At 38.2% G+C, this 21,550-nt stretch overlaps 1 protein-coding gene across 3 annotated transcripts in view; it reads right to left on the reverse strand.

The window, feature by feature from the left end:
- Positions 1-21,550, reverse strand: part of SLIT2 (slit guidance ligand 2) — a 263,931-nt gene that overhangs the window by 98,846 nt on the left and 143,535 nt on the right. For all 3 annotated transcript variants that reach the window (XM_065634966.1, XM_065634967.1, XM_065634968.1), the window contains exons 5-6: positions 13,823-13,894; positions 928-999 (exon numbers count right to left, since the gene is read on the reverse strand). In XM_065634966.1, the coding sequence (XP_065491038.1) occupies positions 928-999; positions 13,823-13,894 (144 nt within the window). The remainder of the gene's footprint in view (positions 1-927; positions 1,000-13,822; positions 13,895-21,550) is intronic.

The raw sequence follows: 21,550 nt of genomic DNA on the forward strand, positions 1-21,550 counted from the left end.
AAACGAAAACCCCAAACCAACAAAAACCACTCGTAATCCCCCTCAAAGTGTTGTGATTTACCAAGTGTGATTCAAACTAACATGAAGTAACTCACTGATACACAGTCTCTCACTTAATGCAGAAAGCCCAGAAAAAATGTGACAGAGAAAATATTTCAGGAATGTGTCCTGTGCCCCAAACTATTTGGGAAGTGAGACACTTTGCTCATTACAGTAGCTATTTTTGGGTCAGAGGTCACCGATGATAATTTTGTTACCTTTAACCTCACTGATGGCCACTTTGAGACAGTGAGAAAAAGTATGCAAAAGAGTATTGCAATATTAGCCTTCAGTGGCAAAGAAAAGATATTTTCTGACACACATACATATTTATACACATAATTTTTAAAATGTTTAAAAAAAACCCCAACACTTAATGTGCACATGGTTAAACATCTTAACACATAACAGTAGTGTTTGATAGAAAAGTGCCTCTTTGAAAACATCCAGGTTGCCAAATACGTATAGTGTATTGTTCCTGAAACAGAGTCTGAAAGATCAAATTGATGTCTGAGTATACAACAAAGGCAGTTCTGAAAACACCGAGCACTTCAACAGTGATGGATAATTTACAAAATTAATTGGATTCATTAATACTACCCCCCCCGCCTTTCAAAAGGAAATATATTATTTTCTTACAGCATATGCCATCTGCCTTTTGTGTGTGTGTGTGTGTATGTGTGTTTAATGGCTGTCCTTCAGAGTAAACGAATACCTTTGCCTCTCCACATCATTTTACCATTGAATAGCACATTGCAGTGGATTATTTTAAGACATCTTTTCACTAGACCATCGTGACACCAGGCTGCAGCTCGTAGATAAGCTTTTACATTAGCACTCCCCAGCTATGGAGCTCTTGCTACAAGTAAGAGATACAGGAATACTTACAGCACTTCCAGGTCGCGCAGAGCTCTAAATGCCCCATCTTCAATACAGCTGATCTGGTTGTAATCCAGTTGCCTGTTAAACAGATTAGGAAGGTATTTGTAAGGGAGATGAGCGTTGGCAGCGTGAGGTGCCCAGAAAAGCCTCCCGAAGGGCCATCAGAATGAGGCCATGCAACCCAAAACGCTTTCGCAAATCAGCTCGTATTCTTGAGACCGTCAGACGGCATGCTGGCCTGGATGCTGCCACAGAAATCCCTTTTTGTTCTCAACTGTCTGCGCAAAACAGCGGCGCTGGGAAAGCTCCAGTAAATAATAACTGCACCTTATATTAAATGCCAAAGGAATGCAATTTCATTACATCAAGAAAAGCTATCCATTAAAAGCTCTCAGCGTCATCTTGCTGAAACAATTTCATTAAGGTAAAGGACGGTAAATCACTTAATGTCACATGCATCCCCTCGGTGACCTAACAGAATCCATTTATCAGAGCAGCCCAGCTGCATGTTAATTCCACCCGCCACGGCAGGGACTGGCAAGAGAGACACCACTTTTAGGGGTCTCTGCGTGCGTGCATGCCTGGACCAGGTGGGGGTGCAGGGATGTTGGGGGGGATTTAGAATAATTACCTTCTAGAATATTTCTACATATAGAAATCATAGTGCTCAAGGTTTTTACATACTTGGTTACTTATCTCCTTTAATTCTGCTCCAAGTAAAACTAGTATTTCTGCTGCAACCTTCAGTATGTGGTTTTCTATGTACTTTGTGCTCTCTGCAATTATATGCAGATAGGATGTTGTAACAGAGAACTTGAATTCTGGACATAAAACTCAGCAACCCATCCCATATATTATTCATCTCTAAGAATTAAGTTATGAAAAATTTACATTCATTTCTCTGAAGAATATTATTACCTTTTAAATTCAAAACATTGATACAGTACATACCGCCCAATTTAAAAAGTCTGCTGAAAGTAACAGCCAGGCAAATACAAAATCCCAGTTCCTCTGCTGATAAAAGCTTTTCCTATAAATACTGCCACATGTCTTACACATTTCAGGGCATGACTTGAAAAGCAAAGATGATACAACCTCACTTTAAACAACCAGAAGATGATCTTCAAGCTGGGAACTTGTCAGTGTCAGATAATATATATGAGTAAATGTGTGTGAACAATACTAAGAAAATGAACAAAATACAAATGAACTCTGCCCTTCTGTCTTCAATTATGTATTAGCTAGCAGGGCTAATAAGGCTTTTACTAAAGCATTTTCTGTGATTCTTCTGAATCTATGATAACATTTTACTTTATTAATAAATCATCACACCCACTGGTGAATGTAATGTACCAACTTCTATAAAGTTCTTCTAGTTTCACCCACATTTTTCATCTGAATTACTACTACACCGGAATAAAATATCAGAACTGTAACAGTGTCTGTGTTTCTGTGTACTGAAAGCTAAATGCAAACTCTCATTTCCTGAATATGATCTTTAATCATTTTGGTGCAATGTTACTGCACCAGTGCTGCAGTGTTGGAATATTTAAACCTACTTGCTGAGGCTACTTCAATTTTTACTAATGAATTTCATTTAACAATTAAGTTAATAGCCTTTTTATTTTAAAGAGGTAAAATATATACACAGTACACTTCTCTAACCTCTTGAACAATTTATCAAAGCTATTTAAATTAGTACAATGGCATGAAATCTTATCCTTGACACAATACAAAAGAGAAATTGTTTCCAGACAAATTGGAAAAAATTTTTAATGCCATCAAATTTGCCTAATGCAGTCTGCAGGTTAATCTGTAAAAGGGTGAGCTGTATGTTTGCCCATATCTTATTATCCTTAGCTGTCAATGTATAAATCAGTGCTGACACGGCTTCTTCTAAATCATTCATATTATACAGAAAGGAAAATCTTTTAACAGTAGAGAAAGCACTTGAGCAAATCTTGTCCTACACAAACTGAAAGGCGGATTTCTTCCACTAGACTGGCAGCAGTTATGGTGCACCTGAAAACTTCTGGACTTCTTCCTTTAGTGAGTCATCATTACCACTACCTTAGTGAAGGGTGAGTTGTTTACATTTCAGTCTTCTTACCAGAAAGATTACTTTGTTTGCACTGAACGAATTAGTTGGTTTCAGTTTAGGGGAAGGGAATTTTGAGGATGAGAGAAGAGAAATATTTCCTAGTTTTATGAATTATTGTCTTTGAAAGATACCACCTTGTTTATGATTTAGATCATCTTCAATCAGTTATGGCCATGATATAAAATGACCAGACACACACCATGAAGAACAATTGCCATGACATATAATTTTTAAGCTACAAGAGGTTCCTGACATTGAAGACCGTGTGTCTGGTTTGAATAGCAATTTATGGTATTTGTGTTAAGGTAGAGATATCCACTGCATATATAATCCAAACAGAAAGTTAAACAATATTTCACAACCAGAATATCACTAACTTATGATGCCCCTCTAATGGATATATTGAAGCAGTCTGAGGTTTTTTGGATAAGAATGGTTGCTGATTCCAAATTGTGAGAATGCTATGACTTAAGACATAAGCAAGAATACTAGAGAAAAGAAAGCACATCTCTCATTTTAAATTAGGCTTTATAACTTGTTTTTAGCATGATGACTTTGAAAACAACACATTAAAACCTACAATACTATAATGAAACTTTTCTCACCATTAAGTTATTGAGCATACCAATAATCCTAACTCCATTTTAGAAAGTCTTTCCCCCCCCCCCACCCCGAGAGCTTCTTTTCAAATTATTAAAACATCCTGAGAACAGAAGCTGATCTGACACGGACTGGCAAACCAGACCCATCCTCATCCTTCCCCTCTCCCCAGTCTTTCCCTCAGCATCTTCCCCCCCATTCCCATGTTAGGTCTTTTCTAAGTGGGATCTCTCCACCCTTTAGAAAAAGTTCCTCTATTCCTATACTTTCCTTTCTGCTCTCCCTTCCACAAAGCAGCTGATTACCTTAGGCAGCGTCACGCCTGCAAAGCTCATCAAATAACTTACAACAGCTGTTACACTCAAAATCTTTCTGTTGTTGCAAAGAATTAATTAGGTTTTGCACCTCTATCTGCAGCATTACCTGGGTATTTCATATACTTACTAATCTACTCTTATTTAAAGTGTTGAAGTTTATGTGAGTTCAGGTCTAAGAACTAGTAAGAACTAAATAAAAAGCATTCAACTAAGAAGAAAATGTTTGCTTTAAAATGTTTTTTATTTATTGCTTTTGCTGAGGCATCTTACACTGTAGAAACATGTTGCTAACTTATATTTTCTTCCCTTTTAGCATATGTTGTCTACCAGATAACGGTAAACAAATATCTAAAAATAACCCTTGTTATCCCACAAGAAGAGCATTTAATGACTAACAGAAGATGTTGCATACATTTGAAACCTACTACCTGCATACAGAAAAAACGGGTATCCAACTCTGACAGAAAACCTTCTTTACTCATTCTAAGAGGCTGCGTTAAATTTTTGGACAATTCCATTCAGTCTGTCTGCTTTGCTCTCCTGTTCTTCACAGCTTGAGGACAATTTGTGGTCCCATGCAACAGGCACCACGCAACTTTACTTTCTCTTCCTTTGTTCAGAAACGATTACATTCTCTTAGTTTACCAACTTAACAGTAAACATTGTTTAAGAAGTCATCAGAAAAAGTTAGAAGCCTTTCTAGATCCTTACAGTAGTCTCCTCCCCAGTAAAACATTTAGAAAATCTTTCTAGTTTTAGCACATTGTATGCTGGATTTCATATCAGTAAAATTTTTCTTTGGGAGAAGAACAGAGTGTGCAATATTTATCACTGCAATATAATTTTTGGAAACAGTCACTGTTTTTAATGTCTCTTTGTATTTTTACAACAGAACTGAATTATGTTTCCTGTTTCCCAATTCCCTTCTCAATTTCAAGAGGAATCCATAACTTCAGAGGCATTAGTTGAGACAGATGTAGCAAAATCATTTAAGAATTTATTTTAAATTTTTATCAAACTTCAGAGAACTGCTTGTTTCCTCTGTCTATTATTATTTATTGGATTATTCTTTCATTTGGAAGTCAAGTGCTTTTTTTCTACTTGACGTTTATTTTGCTAATGTAGTTAATTTTGGTTTTTGCTAAATTTTCACTGTAAAATATTTTGAATGGATACTTTTGTTTTTCCCAGCATACATAATATAGCAAATGATTAACCTTTTTCTTTTATCCTAAAATTAAAAAGCAAGACTTACAAATACTTCCAAGCAAGGCATACTTACTGAATAAACTAGAAGAAATGAGAGAACACATCTATAGTTCAATGGCTTTCTATCCTCTTAAAATTATCTAGCACTCTATTTGGCTAAGTCCACAAGTATCTTCCAGCACCAAAATTATGGGGGGGGGAAAAAAAAAAAAAAAGTAAAAATTAAACTAGAGGATGCTACAGAAAGGAAGATGAACACAGAATGAACAATCTGTAAGTTATGGGATGCAAAGATACTATCATATTGGTGTGACTTCCCAGAAATAATGCAATTTCACAACTAGATGATGAATAGCATCAAGACCATTACAATGGGGAAGCAAATGTATTCCTGTTGTAATACAGAAGGCATATTAAGCGCCTATCCCATGAAAGTTCTGTTAGAGTGGTTTATTTAAATATTAATTGGAAAATCTCTATCTGTTGAACAATTTTTACTTAATTACTCTACATAGCAACAAACCTCCTTGCAAGTCTCCTTGGCATGATTACGCCATCTTGTTCAGTAAAGCAGAGGCAGTCTCACTTTCCGAAGTAGTGCAGATACAAAAGAGCCTAAAGGCTTCTGAGAGTCCAACTAACTTTTGCATGACACTTGAACACTAAACAGGAGCATGAATTACTTTTCTTTAAAATCCAAATCTTCAAAGAGGATTTCCATTATTCTTAGTACTTGACATAGCCATATAAAATGTGAGGATAAGACTGAATCCACGTCCCCCTACAACAGAGTTTACTAACTCAGTTCAAATCAATCTATTTCAATTTGCTTTGTATTATCACAGGAAAATCTACGGGAAACTACATAAACCGCAGCAACATTTGGTACTTTTCCTAGTAAAAGCATAGGCCACATTTTTCATTGGGGTAAACTCAGACATCGCGTAAAATTTTGTGTAAGTATCAGGAGTAGTCAGCATGGGTTCACCAAAGGGAAATCATGTTTGACCAACCTGATAGCCTTCTGTGATGGTATGACTGTGATGGTATGACTGGCTGGGTAGATGAGGGATGTGGAGGTTGTCTACCTTGATTTCAGCAAGGCTTTTGACACCATCTCTCACAACATCCTCATGGGCAAGATCAGGAAGTGTGGGCTGGATGAATGCACAGTGAAATGGATCATGAACTGGCTGAATGGCAGAGCTCAGAGGGTTGTGATCAATGGTGCAGAGTCTGGTCGGAGGCCTGTGGTTAGTGGGGTTCCCCAGGGGTCACTGTTAGGTTCAGTCCTGTTCAACCTGTCCATCAGTGACCTGGATGAAGAGACTGAGTGCACCCTCAGCAACTTTGCTGATGATACCAAAGTGGGAGGAAGGGCAGACACATCAGAAGGCTGTGCTGCCATTCAGCAAGACCTGGCCAGGCTGGAGGACTGGGCAGAGAAGAACCTGATGAAATTCAACAAGGGAGAGGGTAGGGTCCTGCACCTGGGCAAGAATAACCCCAGGCATCAGTACGGGTTAGGGGTGGACCTGCTGGAAAGCAGCATTGCGGAGAAGGACTTGGAAGTTCTGGTTGACAACAGGTTGACCATGACTCAACAATGTGCTCTTGTGGCCAAGAAGATGAATGGTATCCTGGGGTGCGTTAGGAAAAGCGTCACCAGCAGGTCGAAGGAGGTTATCCTCCCCCTCTACTCTGCCCTGGTGAGACCTCATCTGGAGTACTGTTGTACATCTGGTGTCCAGTTCTGGGCTCCCCAGTTTAAGAAGGGCAAAGCATTACTGGAGGGAGTCCAGCGGCAGGCTATGAAGATGATTAGGGACCTGGAACATCTTTCTTATGAGGAAAGACTGAGAGAGCTGGGTCTGTTCAGCCTGGAGAAGAGAAGGCTGAGAGGGAACCTTATTTATGCTTATAAATATCTCAAGGGTGGGTGTCAAGAGGATGGGACTAGACTCTTTTCAGTGGTGCCCAACAATAGGATGAGGGACAATGGCCACAGACTAAAGCATAGAAGGTTCTATCTGAATATGTGGAGAAACTTCTTTACTTTGAGGGTGATAGAACACTGGAACAGGCTGTCCAGAGAGGTTGTGGAGTCTCCTTCTCTGAAGACACTCAAAACCCACCTGGACACATTCCTGTGCCATCTGCTCTAGGTGAACCTGCTTTAGCAGGTGGGTTGGACTAGATGATCTCCAGAGGTCCCTTCCAACCTCAGCCATTCTATGATTCTTTGAACTAGAACACCTTCAGTAGGACTCTCTGGTTTTCATCTGCTAATAAAATTGAACTTAAAATGTCCATTCATTGTCAATGAAGATTAATACAAAATTCGGTCATGCCTTTAGTGAAAATGCCACTTTTAAATCTTTCACAATAGGCATAAAAGATGCATCAGGACAAAACCAAGTAACATTAATCAATGTTTTGGACAAAAGTTAGTGTAATGAGAAGGACTTAGAGTGGATGTTGATGCCTGTCTCTCCACTAATTCTCTATATTCCCAGCCAATTTAATCTGTGAAGCTACTACATAGCCCTGTAGCCTTTATCCTTGAGGTGATAGTTACAGTGTTCCCCACTTGCTGGGAAAAAAATGGAACCGAATGAACACAAAGGCACCAAAGAACAGGGTAGTTCAAAGTAAGGCCAGATTATGACAAGAAAAACAGGGCACAAGATATTTGCAGGAGATATCTTGAAAACTTTCCTTCATATTTTTGGTATTGATACTGCACATATTTAGAATCATAAGTCTGCCGTGATGTTGGTGTATTCCCTTCCATTCTCTGCCAAATATCAATTACACAGCAGAAGAGAAAGTTTGAATCTTAGAAAATTTTATATACTTCAAACAGAAATGTCATAATATAATTTTATCAAAATCATGAGAGCAGGGACCAAAACCTACTTCTCAAAAACTCAGCATAGCAATATTGCTCAGTGGTGTTTCACATTTATTTGCTATTTAGGTCCAGTTACTTTTCTTCCTAGTAACCAGATTCAAGAAACAACCCATCCAATCTTATAATCTGGGCAGCTAAAGCTATTTCTTACCATTTTAAATACCAATAAAATTCCCAGGTTTCACATCAAGTGTGAGTACTGTATCACCATGGAGGGTTATGAAACTATCATTAACAAGTATATTAAAAAAATCTGTATCTAATTTCCAATTTATCACAGAATCACAGAATGTTAGGGATTGGAAGGGACCTCAAAAGATCATCTAGTCCAATCCCTCTGCCGGAGCAGGAACACCTAGATGAGGTTACACGGGAAGGTGTCCAGGTGGGTTTTGAATATCTCCAGAGAAGTAGACTCCACAACCTCCCTGGGCAGCCTGTTCCAGTGTTCTGTCACCCTCAATGAGAAGAAGTTTCTTCTCAAATTTAAGTGGAACCTCTTGTGTTCCAGCTTGAACCCATTACCCCTTGTCTTACTGTTGGTTGTCACCGAGAAGAGCCTGGCTCAATCCTCGTGACACCCACCCTTTATATATTTATAAACATTAATGAGGTCACCCCTCAGTCTCCTCTTCTCCAAGCAAAAGAGACCCGGCTCCCTCAGCCTTTCCTCATAAGGGAGATGCTCCACTCCCTTCATCATCTTCGTGGCCCTGCGCTGGACTCTCTCCAGCAGTTCCCTGTCCTTCTTGAACTGAGGGGCCCAGAACTGGACACAATATTCCAGATGAGGTCTCACCAGGGCAGAGTAGAGGGGAAGGAGAACCTCTCTCCACCTACTAACCACCCCCCTCCTAATACACCCCAGGATGCCATTGGCCTTCTTGGCCACAAGGGCACAGTGCTGGCTCATGGTCATCCTGCTGTCCACCAGGACCCCCAGGTCCCTTTCCCCTACACTGCTCTCTAATAGGTCATTCCCCAACTGATACTGGAAACTGGGGTTGCTCCTGCCCAGATATAAGTCTCTACACTTGCCCTTGTTATATTTCACTAAATTTTTCCCTGCCCAACTCTCCAGCCTGTCCAGATCTCGCTGGATGGCAGCACAGCCTTCTGGCGTGTCAGCCACTCCTCCCAGCTTGGTGTCATCAGCAAGCTTGCTGATAGTACACTCGATTCCCTCATCCAAGTCGTTGATGAATAAATTGAATAATACTGGTCCCAGTACTGACCCTTGAGGGACTCCACTAGATACAGGCCTCCAACCAGACTCCGCCCCATTGACCATGACTCTCTGGCTTCTTTCCTTCAGCCAGTTTGCAGTCCACCTCACTACCCGATCGTCCGGTTCACATTTCTTCGGTTTTGCCGTGAGGATGCTGTGGGAGACGGTGTCAAATGCTTTACTGAAGTCAAGGTAGATCACATCCACCGCTCTGCCATCATCTATCCACCTTGTTATGTCTTCATAAAAGGCTATGAGGTTGGTCAAGCATGACTTCCCCTTGGTGAAGCCATGCTGACTGCTCCTAATGACCCTCTTATCCTTGATATGTCTTGAGATGGCACCAAGGATAAGTTGTTCCATCACTTTCCCAGGGATGGAGGTGAGGCTGACCTGTCTATAGTTACCCGGGTCCTCCTTCTTGCCCTTTTTGAAGACCTGAGTGACATTTATATGATAATTTCTATTTATTTAAAAAAAAACAGTGGGTGCCACTGTGATCTCTGAAGAACCTAACTTCTTGGTGCATATTTTTCTCCCTGTAAAAGTACTAAGTAAGGAGTAACTTTCAGAACCATATTTCCAGAATTTGCACCCCAATTTCTGTCAAGTGCCAGATCAGCAGCTGTACTAAAAGTGGTTTATTCTTCAAATTATTGCCCTTGAACAGGAAAATCAAGACCTTGAAACAGCACAGCTACTTTTTTTCCTACATTTGAACTGTGAAAATACTGGATACTGGGCTTCCAGCCTGGGAAATCTGCACAACATAAGGTTCCCTCATTTTTTGTCACTTCTGAAGAACTTATTACCAACAATTGGGCTGTATTGGTGAGAGTGAAACCACAATGCTTTGTATGGCATTTATGAGATGACACCTGAGTTGTGCATCTGGTCCCAGCCTCCCCAGTAAAAAACAATCACTGACATGCTGGGCTGAGTCCAGCCAGGACCACCAAGGCTGGAGTGGGTGACATTCATGGAGAGTCTACAAGAACTGCCTTTGTTCAGCCTTAAGAAGAGAGGGTGAATGGGGGAATCTTACTGCTGCCTATAACTGCCTAAAGGGAGGATACGGACAGAGCCAGACTCTAAGTTGTAATACAAAGGGCAAGAAAAAAGTTGGAAAACGGAAAATTCCAATTAGATATAAAGTAGATTTTTGGGGCCTGATGGTTTTTCAGAGTTTTTTTGTTCTTTTCACTATGAGAGGTTGCCCAGGTTGTCAATTCTCATAACGTCTTGCCATTTTGCTTTGATATTGTACAGAGTCTATACTGTGAACATTATTAAGAAGACATCCAGAAAGGAAATATCATGACCACACTTTAAGGAAACTAGGCAGCTTCTTCTGAGAAACATCAAGAGAACTCTAGAGCTAACATCTTAGAAGGAAATAAAAAGATCATAGTGGTAGCAAAAACCTTAAAGGAAGCAATTTTCTTCAGATAATCTGACCCCTTTGATCTGTGAATCCTAGAAGAACACAGAGTAAGATGTTTTCCAAAATATTTCAACTCCTGATTTGGATGGGGAAGTATTTAGGGCAAGTGAGAGAATGGTGAGTCTCCATTCAGGAACATAAAAAATGTAATCAGGTGAAGTTCTGTGAGATTTCCTAACTGCCTTTGAAACAGCTTACTAGAGCTACTGTATGGGATGGTTATCAATCACTGCATTAAAAAAAAAGTGTCTAAAATTTACATTGAAAGTGATGTAATTAATGTTGTTACAAAAAGCAAATCTTGAATTTACAACATGTTCTCATACAGGTTTCTTTACTCTTTGTACCTTCACCTATCTCTCCCATAAGTTTGGTTAACATCTTTAACATAATGCTCAACTACTGGGCAATTTCAGAAGAAATGCCACAACTAGAATAAATGTTGAATTCTGTTTATAACAGTTCCCTCTAAGTATATACAACTATTTGGTTCCTGGACCTTTGGTTAATCACCAAATAGACACTAAATTCTTTCATAGAATCATTTATGTTGGAAAAGATCTTTAAGGTCATTGAGTCCAACTGTAAACCTAACACAGCCAAATCCAAGACTAAACCATTTCCCTAACCACTACATCTACATGTCTTTTAAATACCTCTGGGGATGGTGACTCCACCACTTCCCTGGGCAGCCTGTTCCAATGCCTGACAAACCTTTCAGCGATTAAATTTTTTCTAATATCCAATCTAAACCTCCCCTGGTGCAATGTCAGGGTGTTTCCTCTCATCCTATCACCTGTTACTTGGGAAAAGAGACTGAGAGCCATCTCGCTACAACGTCCTTTCAGGTAGTTCACTTCACAGTTTCCTTTGTTTGCAAAGTGATGCTTTCTATACCTATCACTTATCAATCATCTCCTTAATTTTCTTGAACAATGAAATAAAAATTGTAAAATTCTTGCCATCACTCTTCTCTAAGTGTGATGTCCAAGGCTAGATGGAAGGCTAGGGTTCAGATCTCCTTCTTGCCTAAGCATCTAGAAAGGTACAATGGCCTGATCTAATTACATAAATGGTATGCTAGAATCCACCCAATTCATCCTCACTCATCTTTCTGATACATCTATTTCTCACGCAATATAAGGTGCTCTTCCTTATAGGAGCATAGGTAGCATTTACAAGACATAGAAATGTGTTTCTTCTTATTTTCAATTGTAGTGGGATGGTAAAGATTTCAGATTAGAGGTTTGATGTTTTGTTTGTTTGTTTTCCCCGGGACGATCAATAAAGGAAATATCTGTAGTGTTTACACTATCACAATAAAAAGCTACATGCCACAGAAAGGAGTTGGGCTTTGTGGCAATGCTATGGCATTTATGCATAGTTTTGTTAATTATCTCCCAAAGGAGAAAGGCTTTAAAGGGCAGATCTACTGTTTTATGCAAATTTAGACATAATTCAGGATCCTTACCTTCGAAATGCACACCAAGAGATAAATATTACCTTAGCTAAAGATTAGCATCCTAATTCGGTTTCTGACTGGAGCTATCTCACAATATGTAAGTATACTTACTACAATCTAAAATACTGTTCTGTCACTAAAAAATTCTCAATGATTCTGTTATTTTTATTATCAAAGTTCCTTTCCATAGCTGTATTAATTTTCAAATGTAAAAGATCATGCAGAAAAATCTAGGCTTCTCTTTGTAGCCAAGCTTCTTTTAAACCATGAACAATGATGGGATCAATTCTGAATAGAAACTCATAAAACATCAAATAAACAAAGTAACAAAGCTACTTTGAACATAATAGTTTTTCCACTGAGATGTGGTAGGATTCCACTGTTGGGAAGAACTGTATCATAAACATGGTTAAACAAAAAAAACCTTCAAAATTTCTAAATATCATATCAAGTGGGTCAAACTCCTGGGCATTCTGCTAAATCTTTGAAAAAAAAAATCCTCCTAACTAATTTATGTGTATGCTGCAGGCAGCAGAAGGAAGTGGAGTCCATCATAGGAAGGCAGAAATCCAGAGGGCTTCCTGTTCCATCCTCTCTTCCTGGACATACGACATCACGTTGTCCCCTTTGTAGTCACAGAACGCTCCATTTTCGAAGTAGTAGAACTAGAAAGTTCATCTTTCTTTTAACATTGGCAACTTAAACTACTAAAAAGAATTTCAATAGAAATTACGTGAAAGCCTCATACAATGCCCTAATACTTCCCTATTTTTATTGATGCCACATAAGATAACAATTATATTTTTTCACAGCTGCATCACACTGGCAGCTCCATAGTCTTTCTGGAATCTGCTAGTGTGCGCCCTCTGTCTTTGTTGGTTGTTTATAAGTGATGAGTCCTCAGCGTACAGCAGGGGTTATAGCTTTTAAGAGTATGACCTTACATTTCCTACAAGTTCATCACAGGATTCAGGTCATTCAGCTCTTTCAGTCCACTAAACTGATCTACCACTCTAAACGGAAAGTTGAAAAGTCACTGCTTTCTTTTGTCTTGAAATTCACATATTTCCACATTCAGAAGCCACAAGAATTCAAAACGTGCCCATGAACTTCAGAGACACTATCTCCAGAAAAATATCTATCTTTTCTAAAATACTTATTTTACCACAGAAGAAAACTGCTTAAGAAAAGTAGTCACACAAGTACAAAAATATATGCTAGCAAAACTAGATAATAGCATGATTTTTCTTTCTTGCTTTTATACAAGCAAACAAAAGGCAAACTCTTAGACCCAAGGCAAAATGATTTTTTCCACATGAAATAATGAAAAATTTAAAATAGCCTGACATTCAAATATTAAACTCAGGTTACCATAAGCAAATAGTTATAACACCTTGTTGTATTAAACTCCATTTCAATGTTTTAGATTTCATATAGGGCAATTTTAGAATGTTTAAGTTATATTAAAGCATTCTGAGAAAACAAATGGTAACTATTGTTTTTATGCAGAGATTAGTTTAGCACCTATGAAAGTACATAGGAAAAAGACATCTGATACAAAAAAAGGACATTGTATTGACAAAGCATTACCATCAGAATATATGCAAGAAGAAGGAAAAAACTTACAGATTTTTTATGTCTACTGCTCCTCGAAATGCCTTTCTTGGTATTGCTTGAATCTGATTTTCACTAAGATCACTAAAAACAAACAGACAAACAAATTAAATTAAACTTAAAATCTGCCATATATATTTCTGTGTATAACAAAAAGAACGTGTAAGGAAGTAATTTCACCCATTACAGTTCAGTCAATGTTTCCAATGAAACTTATTGTATTACCTTAACTGATTTGTAATTGAAGAAAAAGAAGCAGCAATAATACTCAAATTAGTTTATCTGTGTTGCACTAAGTAGCTCCTTTACAAAACAGCAATACACATGCCAAACAAAAAGCAGAAGCATTATATAATTTAAGAATGAAGGCCAAACTGATTAAATTTTAAACAAATTGATTTTTCTTTTCAACCCATTCCAAACCTATGACATCAAACATTTGATAGTATGTTCAGCTTTATGCAAGGAAAACTGAAAATAAGCAAAAAGAATGAGTAGTGAGCTGTTGAGAAACAACTATCAAGTTGTGTCATGTCTGAGATGAACAGAATTCTGAATTTTGTTTCAGAGTGACAAGCACCATATATTTTAAAAGAAGGCATTGAATACCATCCTGCAGCAGATACCTAATGCTCTTCCCCAAAATCCCTCTTCCCCAAAATCCCTGCATGACCAGTTGTAGCAGGCTATCCAAAACCAGTATATTTTCTAAAAGAGAAATATTAGTGTTGTTTGTGTTGGTTTGTTGTTGTTGTTGTTTTTTTGGCTTTTTTTTTTTGCTGTCAGTATAACCAATCCCTTTTCTGAAATTCAGAAATATTTTTGGTCTTCGCAGTTCCATATTGGAAATGAAACCTAGAGAACTGAAGTAAAGAAAGCAGCAGATGACACGGCAAAGAAATCCCCAAAACTGAAAAAACCCAGAATCCAGGGTTTTTCACATATGCTAAACCCCATTAAAAAGTAATTCAGTGCAATAGGAGATAATCAGTAGTTTAAAGTCATTATTGCTTTATCTACCCTGTGCGCAGGTTGAAGGTTTCAATTCAGACTACAGTTTGCCACCCTAGACCAAGCATATCTACCGCACCCAGAGTTCACAAATGTCTGAAGGCCTTCAAAGGGACCCTTCTATCTTGTAGTCTCAAATTATGAAATCAGATCTTCTTTTGGAAGCCTTCGGAGATGCATATAACTATAGAAAACATATCCACTGGAACACATGAAATTAATGAAGAAGCTTGCTAGAGCACCTGAATAAAATTTAGAAACAAATCAGATGCATACAGGCTGTGCCTACACTAGAATTTTCAGTCAGTCTGCAGAGCAGAACTAGATTTCATTTGGTGAAACAAACTCAGGACCTTCACTCCAGAAGCATGTGAAATGCACTCCCACCGCTAACAGGAGAAGTAAAGTTGCACAGTGTGTTGCTTTTTAGAGGCATCTTTTAGATGACCTCTTCAGAGACAGCTTTAGGAGAAACATTGCAAAATGGTGCATAGAAATAATAGAGCTAGCTCAGATGAAGTGAATAAGCAAGAATGATTTAGTTGATTAGACATAAACAGTCATGCTTTTGACATCTACTTTCCCTAAAAGACAAACTAGCATGAGCTCATGTTTCTGTATTAGTAATAACTCCTGGAGATCTCTTTCAGATTTATGAATGTAAAGAAAATAATTTGAAGACTTTATAAAACCTCACACTGCCTGAGTCTTGCAAAATTTATATCAATATAATCCTTTTGAAAATAATTCTACATACATTGAGAGTAACTTTGTTTTATCCAATTCATTGGTAATTTATGGAAAATCACATTTTGTTTACTAAATCTTTCATAGTTCATGCACCTAACTGCACTGCAATATCTTGTGAAGTATATTTAAAACTAGACCAAATTTTACTATTATTAACAGTGTGTGAAAAAAGAGAATCTGTGAGCTGTGATTTAATTTTCAAGCCACCTAAGTAATCTCGAAATGGGATATGGCTGCACTGCTCTGACAATAAATTCAATGGCAATGAATGAAAAAGCAGCCTTCAGCATTTGTTACGGTAACATGATTTAACAGTCTACTTCCTTCAAAAAAATTCCAAGTATAAACAGTATCTATATTTACACTTCTGTTTAACTGACTAACATATTTTACCTATATAAAAATTTGGCATAAAGTGGTTAAGTTAGCAATAGTGATTTGTATCATGATCAATGATTAGTTTATAATACAGATATATGTATATATCTATGTTAACTGCTGCCATACTCATAAATATATACTGCAGGAGGTAATGGGTAATGGTGCCTTATGCTTTTTATGACAGTTAATAAGAGTACCATCATTTGCTATTTTATATAATTAAAAAAGTGGAAGATGAACAAGACTGAGACAATAAGTAAATTATTTTTTAAGATCTAAGAAAAATATCAATGGTCAAAATCTTTCTTTCCTTGACAAAATGCAAATCTTTGCACAAATGCAATGACTTAGAAGTAACAGCTACTGAGTCAGGTTCCTCAATAAACAATACACTGAGATTGTATGTGTGCATATGTATGCCTGTGTGTGTATATGTGCAAAAGACAGCAGACTAACTAATCACACACTAGATTTACCTCTGGGTGCACACATTCAACATCATTTACATGTACCACAGGCTCAGGTAGATTAAAGTAGAGTGTTCTCTGTTGAAACGTAAACTGCTTGACAGAAAAGGTTCTCTATCTTCCTGTGCGAGGCACTGTTTAAAACATCTCTCTAAACATGGAGAAGTAAGTAAGGTTGGCAAACGTTGTTTTCCAAGATAAATTTTTTTGCAATGCATCTGCTGGTTTGCAAAATTTCTTGGAATTTTTTATGTAACAGAAGTGTAAGTTATGAATCCATTTCTCCATTGCAAAATTCTAACACTTATAAAACCCATGATTTTCAACATACAATTTATGCCTACTTAAAGCAGGAAAGTTTTTAGTAATTATTTATTGATTGTTTCAAGTTTGCATCTGCTCAGTCTAAAAAGGTTTCCTTTATAAAAACCTTAAGGGACTTAAACAAATATTCAACTTCTTGAACAAATTACACCTACATTTCACACTGCAGATCTAGGACTCAGTAAGAAGTTCATGTGCGGTCTTTTTTAATGAAATTTTAGCTCATTTCACTGCAATTTTTAGATTGCTCACAAAAAAGAAGGTCACAAGCAGCACAGGGTGCACTGTGACTTTCTGGGGAAATAGGGCAAAAAAAATGAAAAAAAGGTCTAAGCATTTCAATAAAATTTAAGCCACTAAACAACAGAGCATCCTACTTTTACAAGAATAAACTTGTATTTCCAAAAGAGGCACAAACCTATCTTCACATTTGAAACCAGCAATGTGACCAAGATACTTTCATTGGAACAAATTATTCTCCATTTTTATTACAGCCCAAGACCTTAAATCAAAATCCAGCATACCTCTGGAACAACAGAATTGATTCAAAATTATTTTGTATACACCTAGGGTGAAAAAGCCAAGGCTATCCTACAGATTTTGTTTTGGTTTTTGTTTTTTGTTTTTTTTTTTTTTTTTAATAAAGAACAATGGTCTCGAGCAGGAGTGTCAGACTCTTTCACCGGGGGCATGAATGTAATTTCAGGACTATGTAAATGTAAACTACTCCTACATTTATACAGTCCTGAAATTACATTCTGCCTTTTGAAGGCCACCGCGAGGCTGATGTGGCCCCCGGTAAAAATGAGTCTGACAGCCCTGTTCTACAGTAAGATGTTTTGATTAATCTTTACGCATATTCTAGTTCTGTAGGCTTCTTTCAACTAAATTGTTCTTGACTCTATTATATAATTCCTAGAGAAATATATTCCAAATTATTAAGTCTGAAGTGGAATACCTTTGACATTGACCTTTCAAGAAAATTCCTTAGTAGAACTTGGTGGACTTTAATTCATCTCATACACTGGCTGGCAGAGCACCTTCAATGCATCTCCCCACTCATACATTATAAAACCCGTGCTCAAGGCCAGCACTGCCATATATAACTTCAGTCTCTTTTAGTCTGAGATGTCCTCAAGCCAAAAAGGTGGCACAGTAATATTTGGGTTAAATAGATTTTCACACAAAAAGCCATCTGGGCAAGTTAGGCTGGCAGCAGCTCAAAGAGGCTCTTCTCAGAGAAGGCCCAGGTAAGCACCTCTGCTGTGCTAGATGGCAACTGCACTGTCCTGTTTGTAGTGGGTTGTTTCAGATATGTTTAAGGTGAGTATATATCATTCTTCTGAGTTATAATATTCTGACTGTAATGGCATTTTCTGAAAAGCAAAAAAAAAGAAAAGCAAATCTGTATACCAAACCCAGCTGAATCCCACCCTAAATGAAGATACACAGAGGGGAACGCACAAAGATTTCTGAATTCTTGGTCCAACTATTGTGATTCTTTAAAAAACATGCATACATTTCTTTTCCGCACAGAATGTCAGGTGTATGTTTCTAAATTGGAGACTAAATATGTTGGTGGTTTTTTTTTTTAAATTAATGTAGTCTATCCAATTATTCAAACTCAGATCCTGGAATTATTGTCCTTACATAAAAAATATTTTTACACAAGCCAGGTCAAAGCCATTTATATGCACTGTATACTTATAATCACATATGCCTCAGCTTTTAAACTGATTTCCAAAGATTAAGGATTTAATTTTGATATTTTCAATTACACTATAGCAGAACTTGTCTGATTTCAAATCCTGCCTGAAAGAATGTTGATTTCTGTATTTCACAAACCAATGCAATAGGAAAAATATAATAATAAAAAAATAAAATCTCCCCTCTCACCATCCCTCCAAAAAAATCAGCTTTTTTTTTTTTTCTCCGAATACATTAGTAGTCATAATGCATCATGTTTTGTAGAAATCGCAGAAAGACCTTGCCAAAACCTTGCTACTACTGAATCCTTCTGAAGAGCAGGATGGAAATGGTACATTTCTACTTAACATATATACTGGTTAGTAGGTAGAAGTATATCAGGAAAAAAAAGAAACAACCCAGAATCCTGTTGAAATTCATACCACTAGAATATAATAACCTATTCCCACAGAAAACCTCAAAAACTTATATAGGCTGTTGCTTTTTTATCTGAGGATAAAGCCCTCAGATAACCTGATATTAATGAGCCTGATAGAGTGCTTCAGCTCTTAAAAAATGCAGACAGTACTGCATTGCAGCTATTTTATTACTCACCATGTACGGTTCCCAGTTGAATATCCCATTTACCCTTAAAAAGGAGTGCTAAATTTTTAATTATATAAATTGAAACACCACATATAATATCTATATCATACGCTGTTAAGGTTGTATCACAGTTTTCTTGTGTGGCTAAAACCATTGTTCATTCTGAAACAATAAATCTTTTGAAGATGGCAAACCTGCTTGTAAATTTAATTACTTGTAATTTTATTTTCCTCTATGGTTTAACCTCCCTCTGTGTCTGACCAGTGATATCATAAATCTGTACTGCCATTCTCTACTTCGTAAAATACTGAGTACTGGGAATGAGTAATTTGTCCTGATTTTTTAAGGAAAAGGCAGAAATACTGAGTCAAACTAAGTAATGAATACTTACCATTTTATTAATGCCAGTTCCTAAAAAGAGCTCAGAAGGTGGCTATTCTATGATCAGCATCCTTAATAATTATTAAAATGTATCTGACACAATTAAAGTAAGCCTTGCTTAGTAGTTATCTCTTACTGGAAAAATCTAAAAATCAAATATATGAATTTGGATGTGGGTATTTTCATTTGGAATAGAAAGGTAGTTAAAAAGAAAAAAAATCCACAAAAAAAACAAACAAAAAAATAAACTATTTTAGAACAGTTCAATTAGAAGCGACCTACAATGATCACCTCGTCGAACCAGATGATTTTGGTGGAAAAATAACAGCTTAGTAACAGCTTATTTTTATGAACTTAAGTATCAATTACATATTTATCCAAAAATAATAAAACTAACTAAACAATTAATTTATGAATATCAAATGGTTCTCTCATTTTCAGCTATTTTCACTATGATTTACTTTTTCCTTAGTAGTGTTCAGTGTTTCAACAACATACCTGTATTTGAGTAGAACCATAGAATCATAGAATGTCCCAAGTTGGAAGGGACCCACAAGGATCACAGAATCACAGAATGTTAGGGATTGGAAGGGACCTCAAAAGATCATCTAGTCCAATCCCTCTGCCGGAGCAGGAACACTCAGATGAGGTTACACAGGAAGGCGTCCAGGTGGGTTTTGAATATCTCCAGAGAAGGAGGCTCCACAACCTCCCTGGGCAGCCTGTTCCAGTGTTCTGTTACCCTCAATGAGAAGAAGTTTCTTCTCATATTTAAGTGTTCTTGTGTTCCAGCTTGAACCCATTACCCCTTGTCTTACCATGGGTTGTCACCGAGAAGAGCCTGGCTCAATCCTCGTGACACCCACCCTTTATATATTTATAAACATTAATGAGGTCACCCCTCAGTCTCCTCTTCTCCAAGCAAAAGAGACCCAGCTCCCTCAGCCTTTCCTCATAAGGGAGATGCTCCACTCCCTTCATCATCTTCGTGGCCCTGCGCTGGACTCTCTCCAGCAGTTCCCTGTCCTTCTTGAACTGAGGGGCCCAGAACTGGACACAATATTCCAGATGAGGTCTCACCAGGGCAGAGTAGAGGGGAAGGAGAACTTCTCTCCACCTACTAACCACCCCCCTCCTAATACACCCCAGGATGCCACTGGCCTTCTTGGCCACAAGGGCACAATGCTGGCTCATGGTCATCCTGCTGTCCACCAGGACCCCCAGGTCCCTTTCCCCTACACTGCTCTCTAATAGGTCATTCCCCAACTGATACTGGAAACTGGGGTTGTTCCTACCCAGATGCAAGTCTCTACACTTGCCCTTGTTATATTTCACTAAATTTTTCCCTGCCCAACTCTCCAGCCTGTCCAGGTCTCGCTGGATGGCAGCACAGCCTTCTGGCATGTCAGCCACTCCTCCCAGCTTGGTGTCATCAGCAAGCTTGCTGATAGTACACTCGATTCCCTCATCCAAGTCGTTGATGAATAAATTGAATAATACTGGTCCCAGTACTGACCCTTGAGGGACTCCACTAGATACAGGCCTCCAACCAGACTCCGCCCCATTGACCATGACTCTCTGGCTTCTTTCCTTCAGCCAGTTTGCAGTCCACCTCACTACCCGATCGTCCGGTCCACATTTCTTCGGTTTTGCCGTGAGGATGCTGTGGGAGACGGTGTCAAATGCTTTACTGAAGTCAAGGTAGATCACATCCACCGCTCTGCCATCATCTATCCACCTTGTTATGTCTTCATAAAAGGCTATGAGGTTGGTCAAGCATGACTTCCCCTTGGTGAAGCCATGCTGACTGCCCCTAATGACCCTCTTATCCTTGATATGTCTTGAGATGGCACCAAGGATAAGTTGTTCCATCACTTTCCCAGGGATGGAGGTGAGGCTGACCTGTCTATAGTTACCCGAGTCCTCCCTTCTTGCCCTTTTTGAAGACTAGAGTGACATTTGCCTTCCTCCTCAGGCACCTCTCCCGTTTCCCAAGACTTGGCAAAGATGATGGAGAGTGGTCTAGCAATGACCTCAGGATCATCTAGTCCAACTCCTGTCCCTGCATGTGACAACCCCACCATGTGTCTGAGGGCATTGTCCAGTCTCTTCATGAGCACTGTCAGACTTGGGG

Source organism: Caloenas nicobarica, chromosome 4 (assembly GCF_036013445.1).
Source record: "Caloenas nicobarica isolate bCalNic1 chromosome 4, bCalNic1.hap1, whole genome shotgun sequence".
Lineage (NCBI taxonomy): Eukaryota > Metazoa > Chordata > Aves > Columbiformes > Columbidae > Caloenas > Caloenas nicobarica.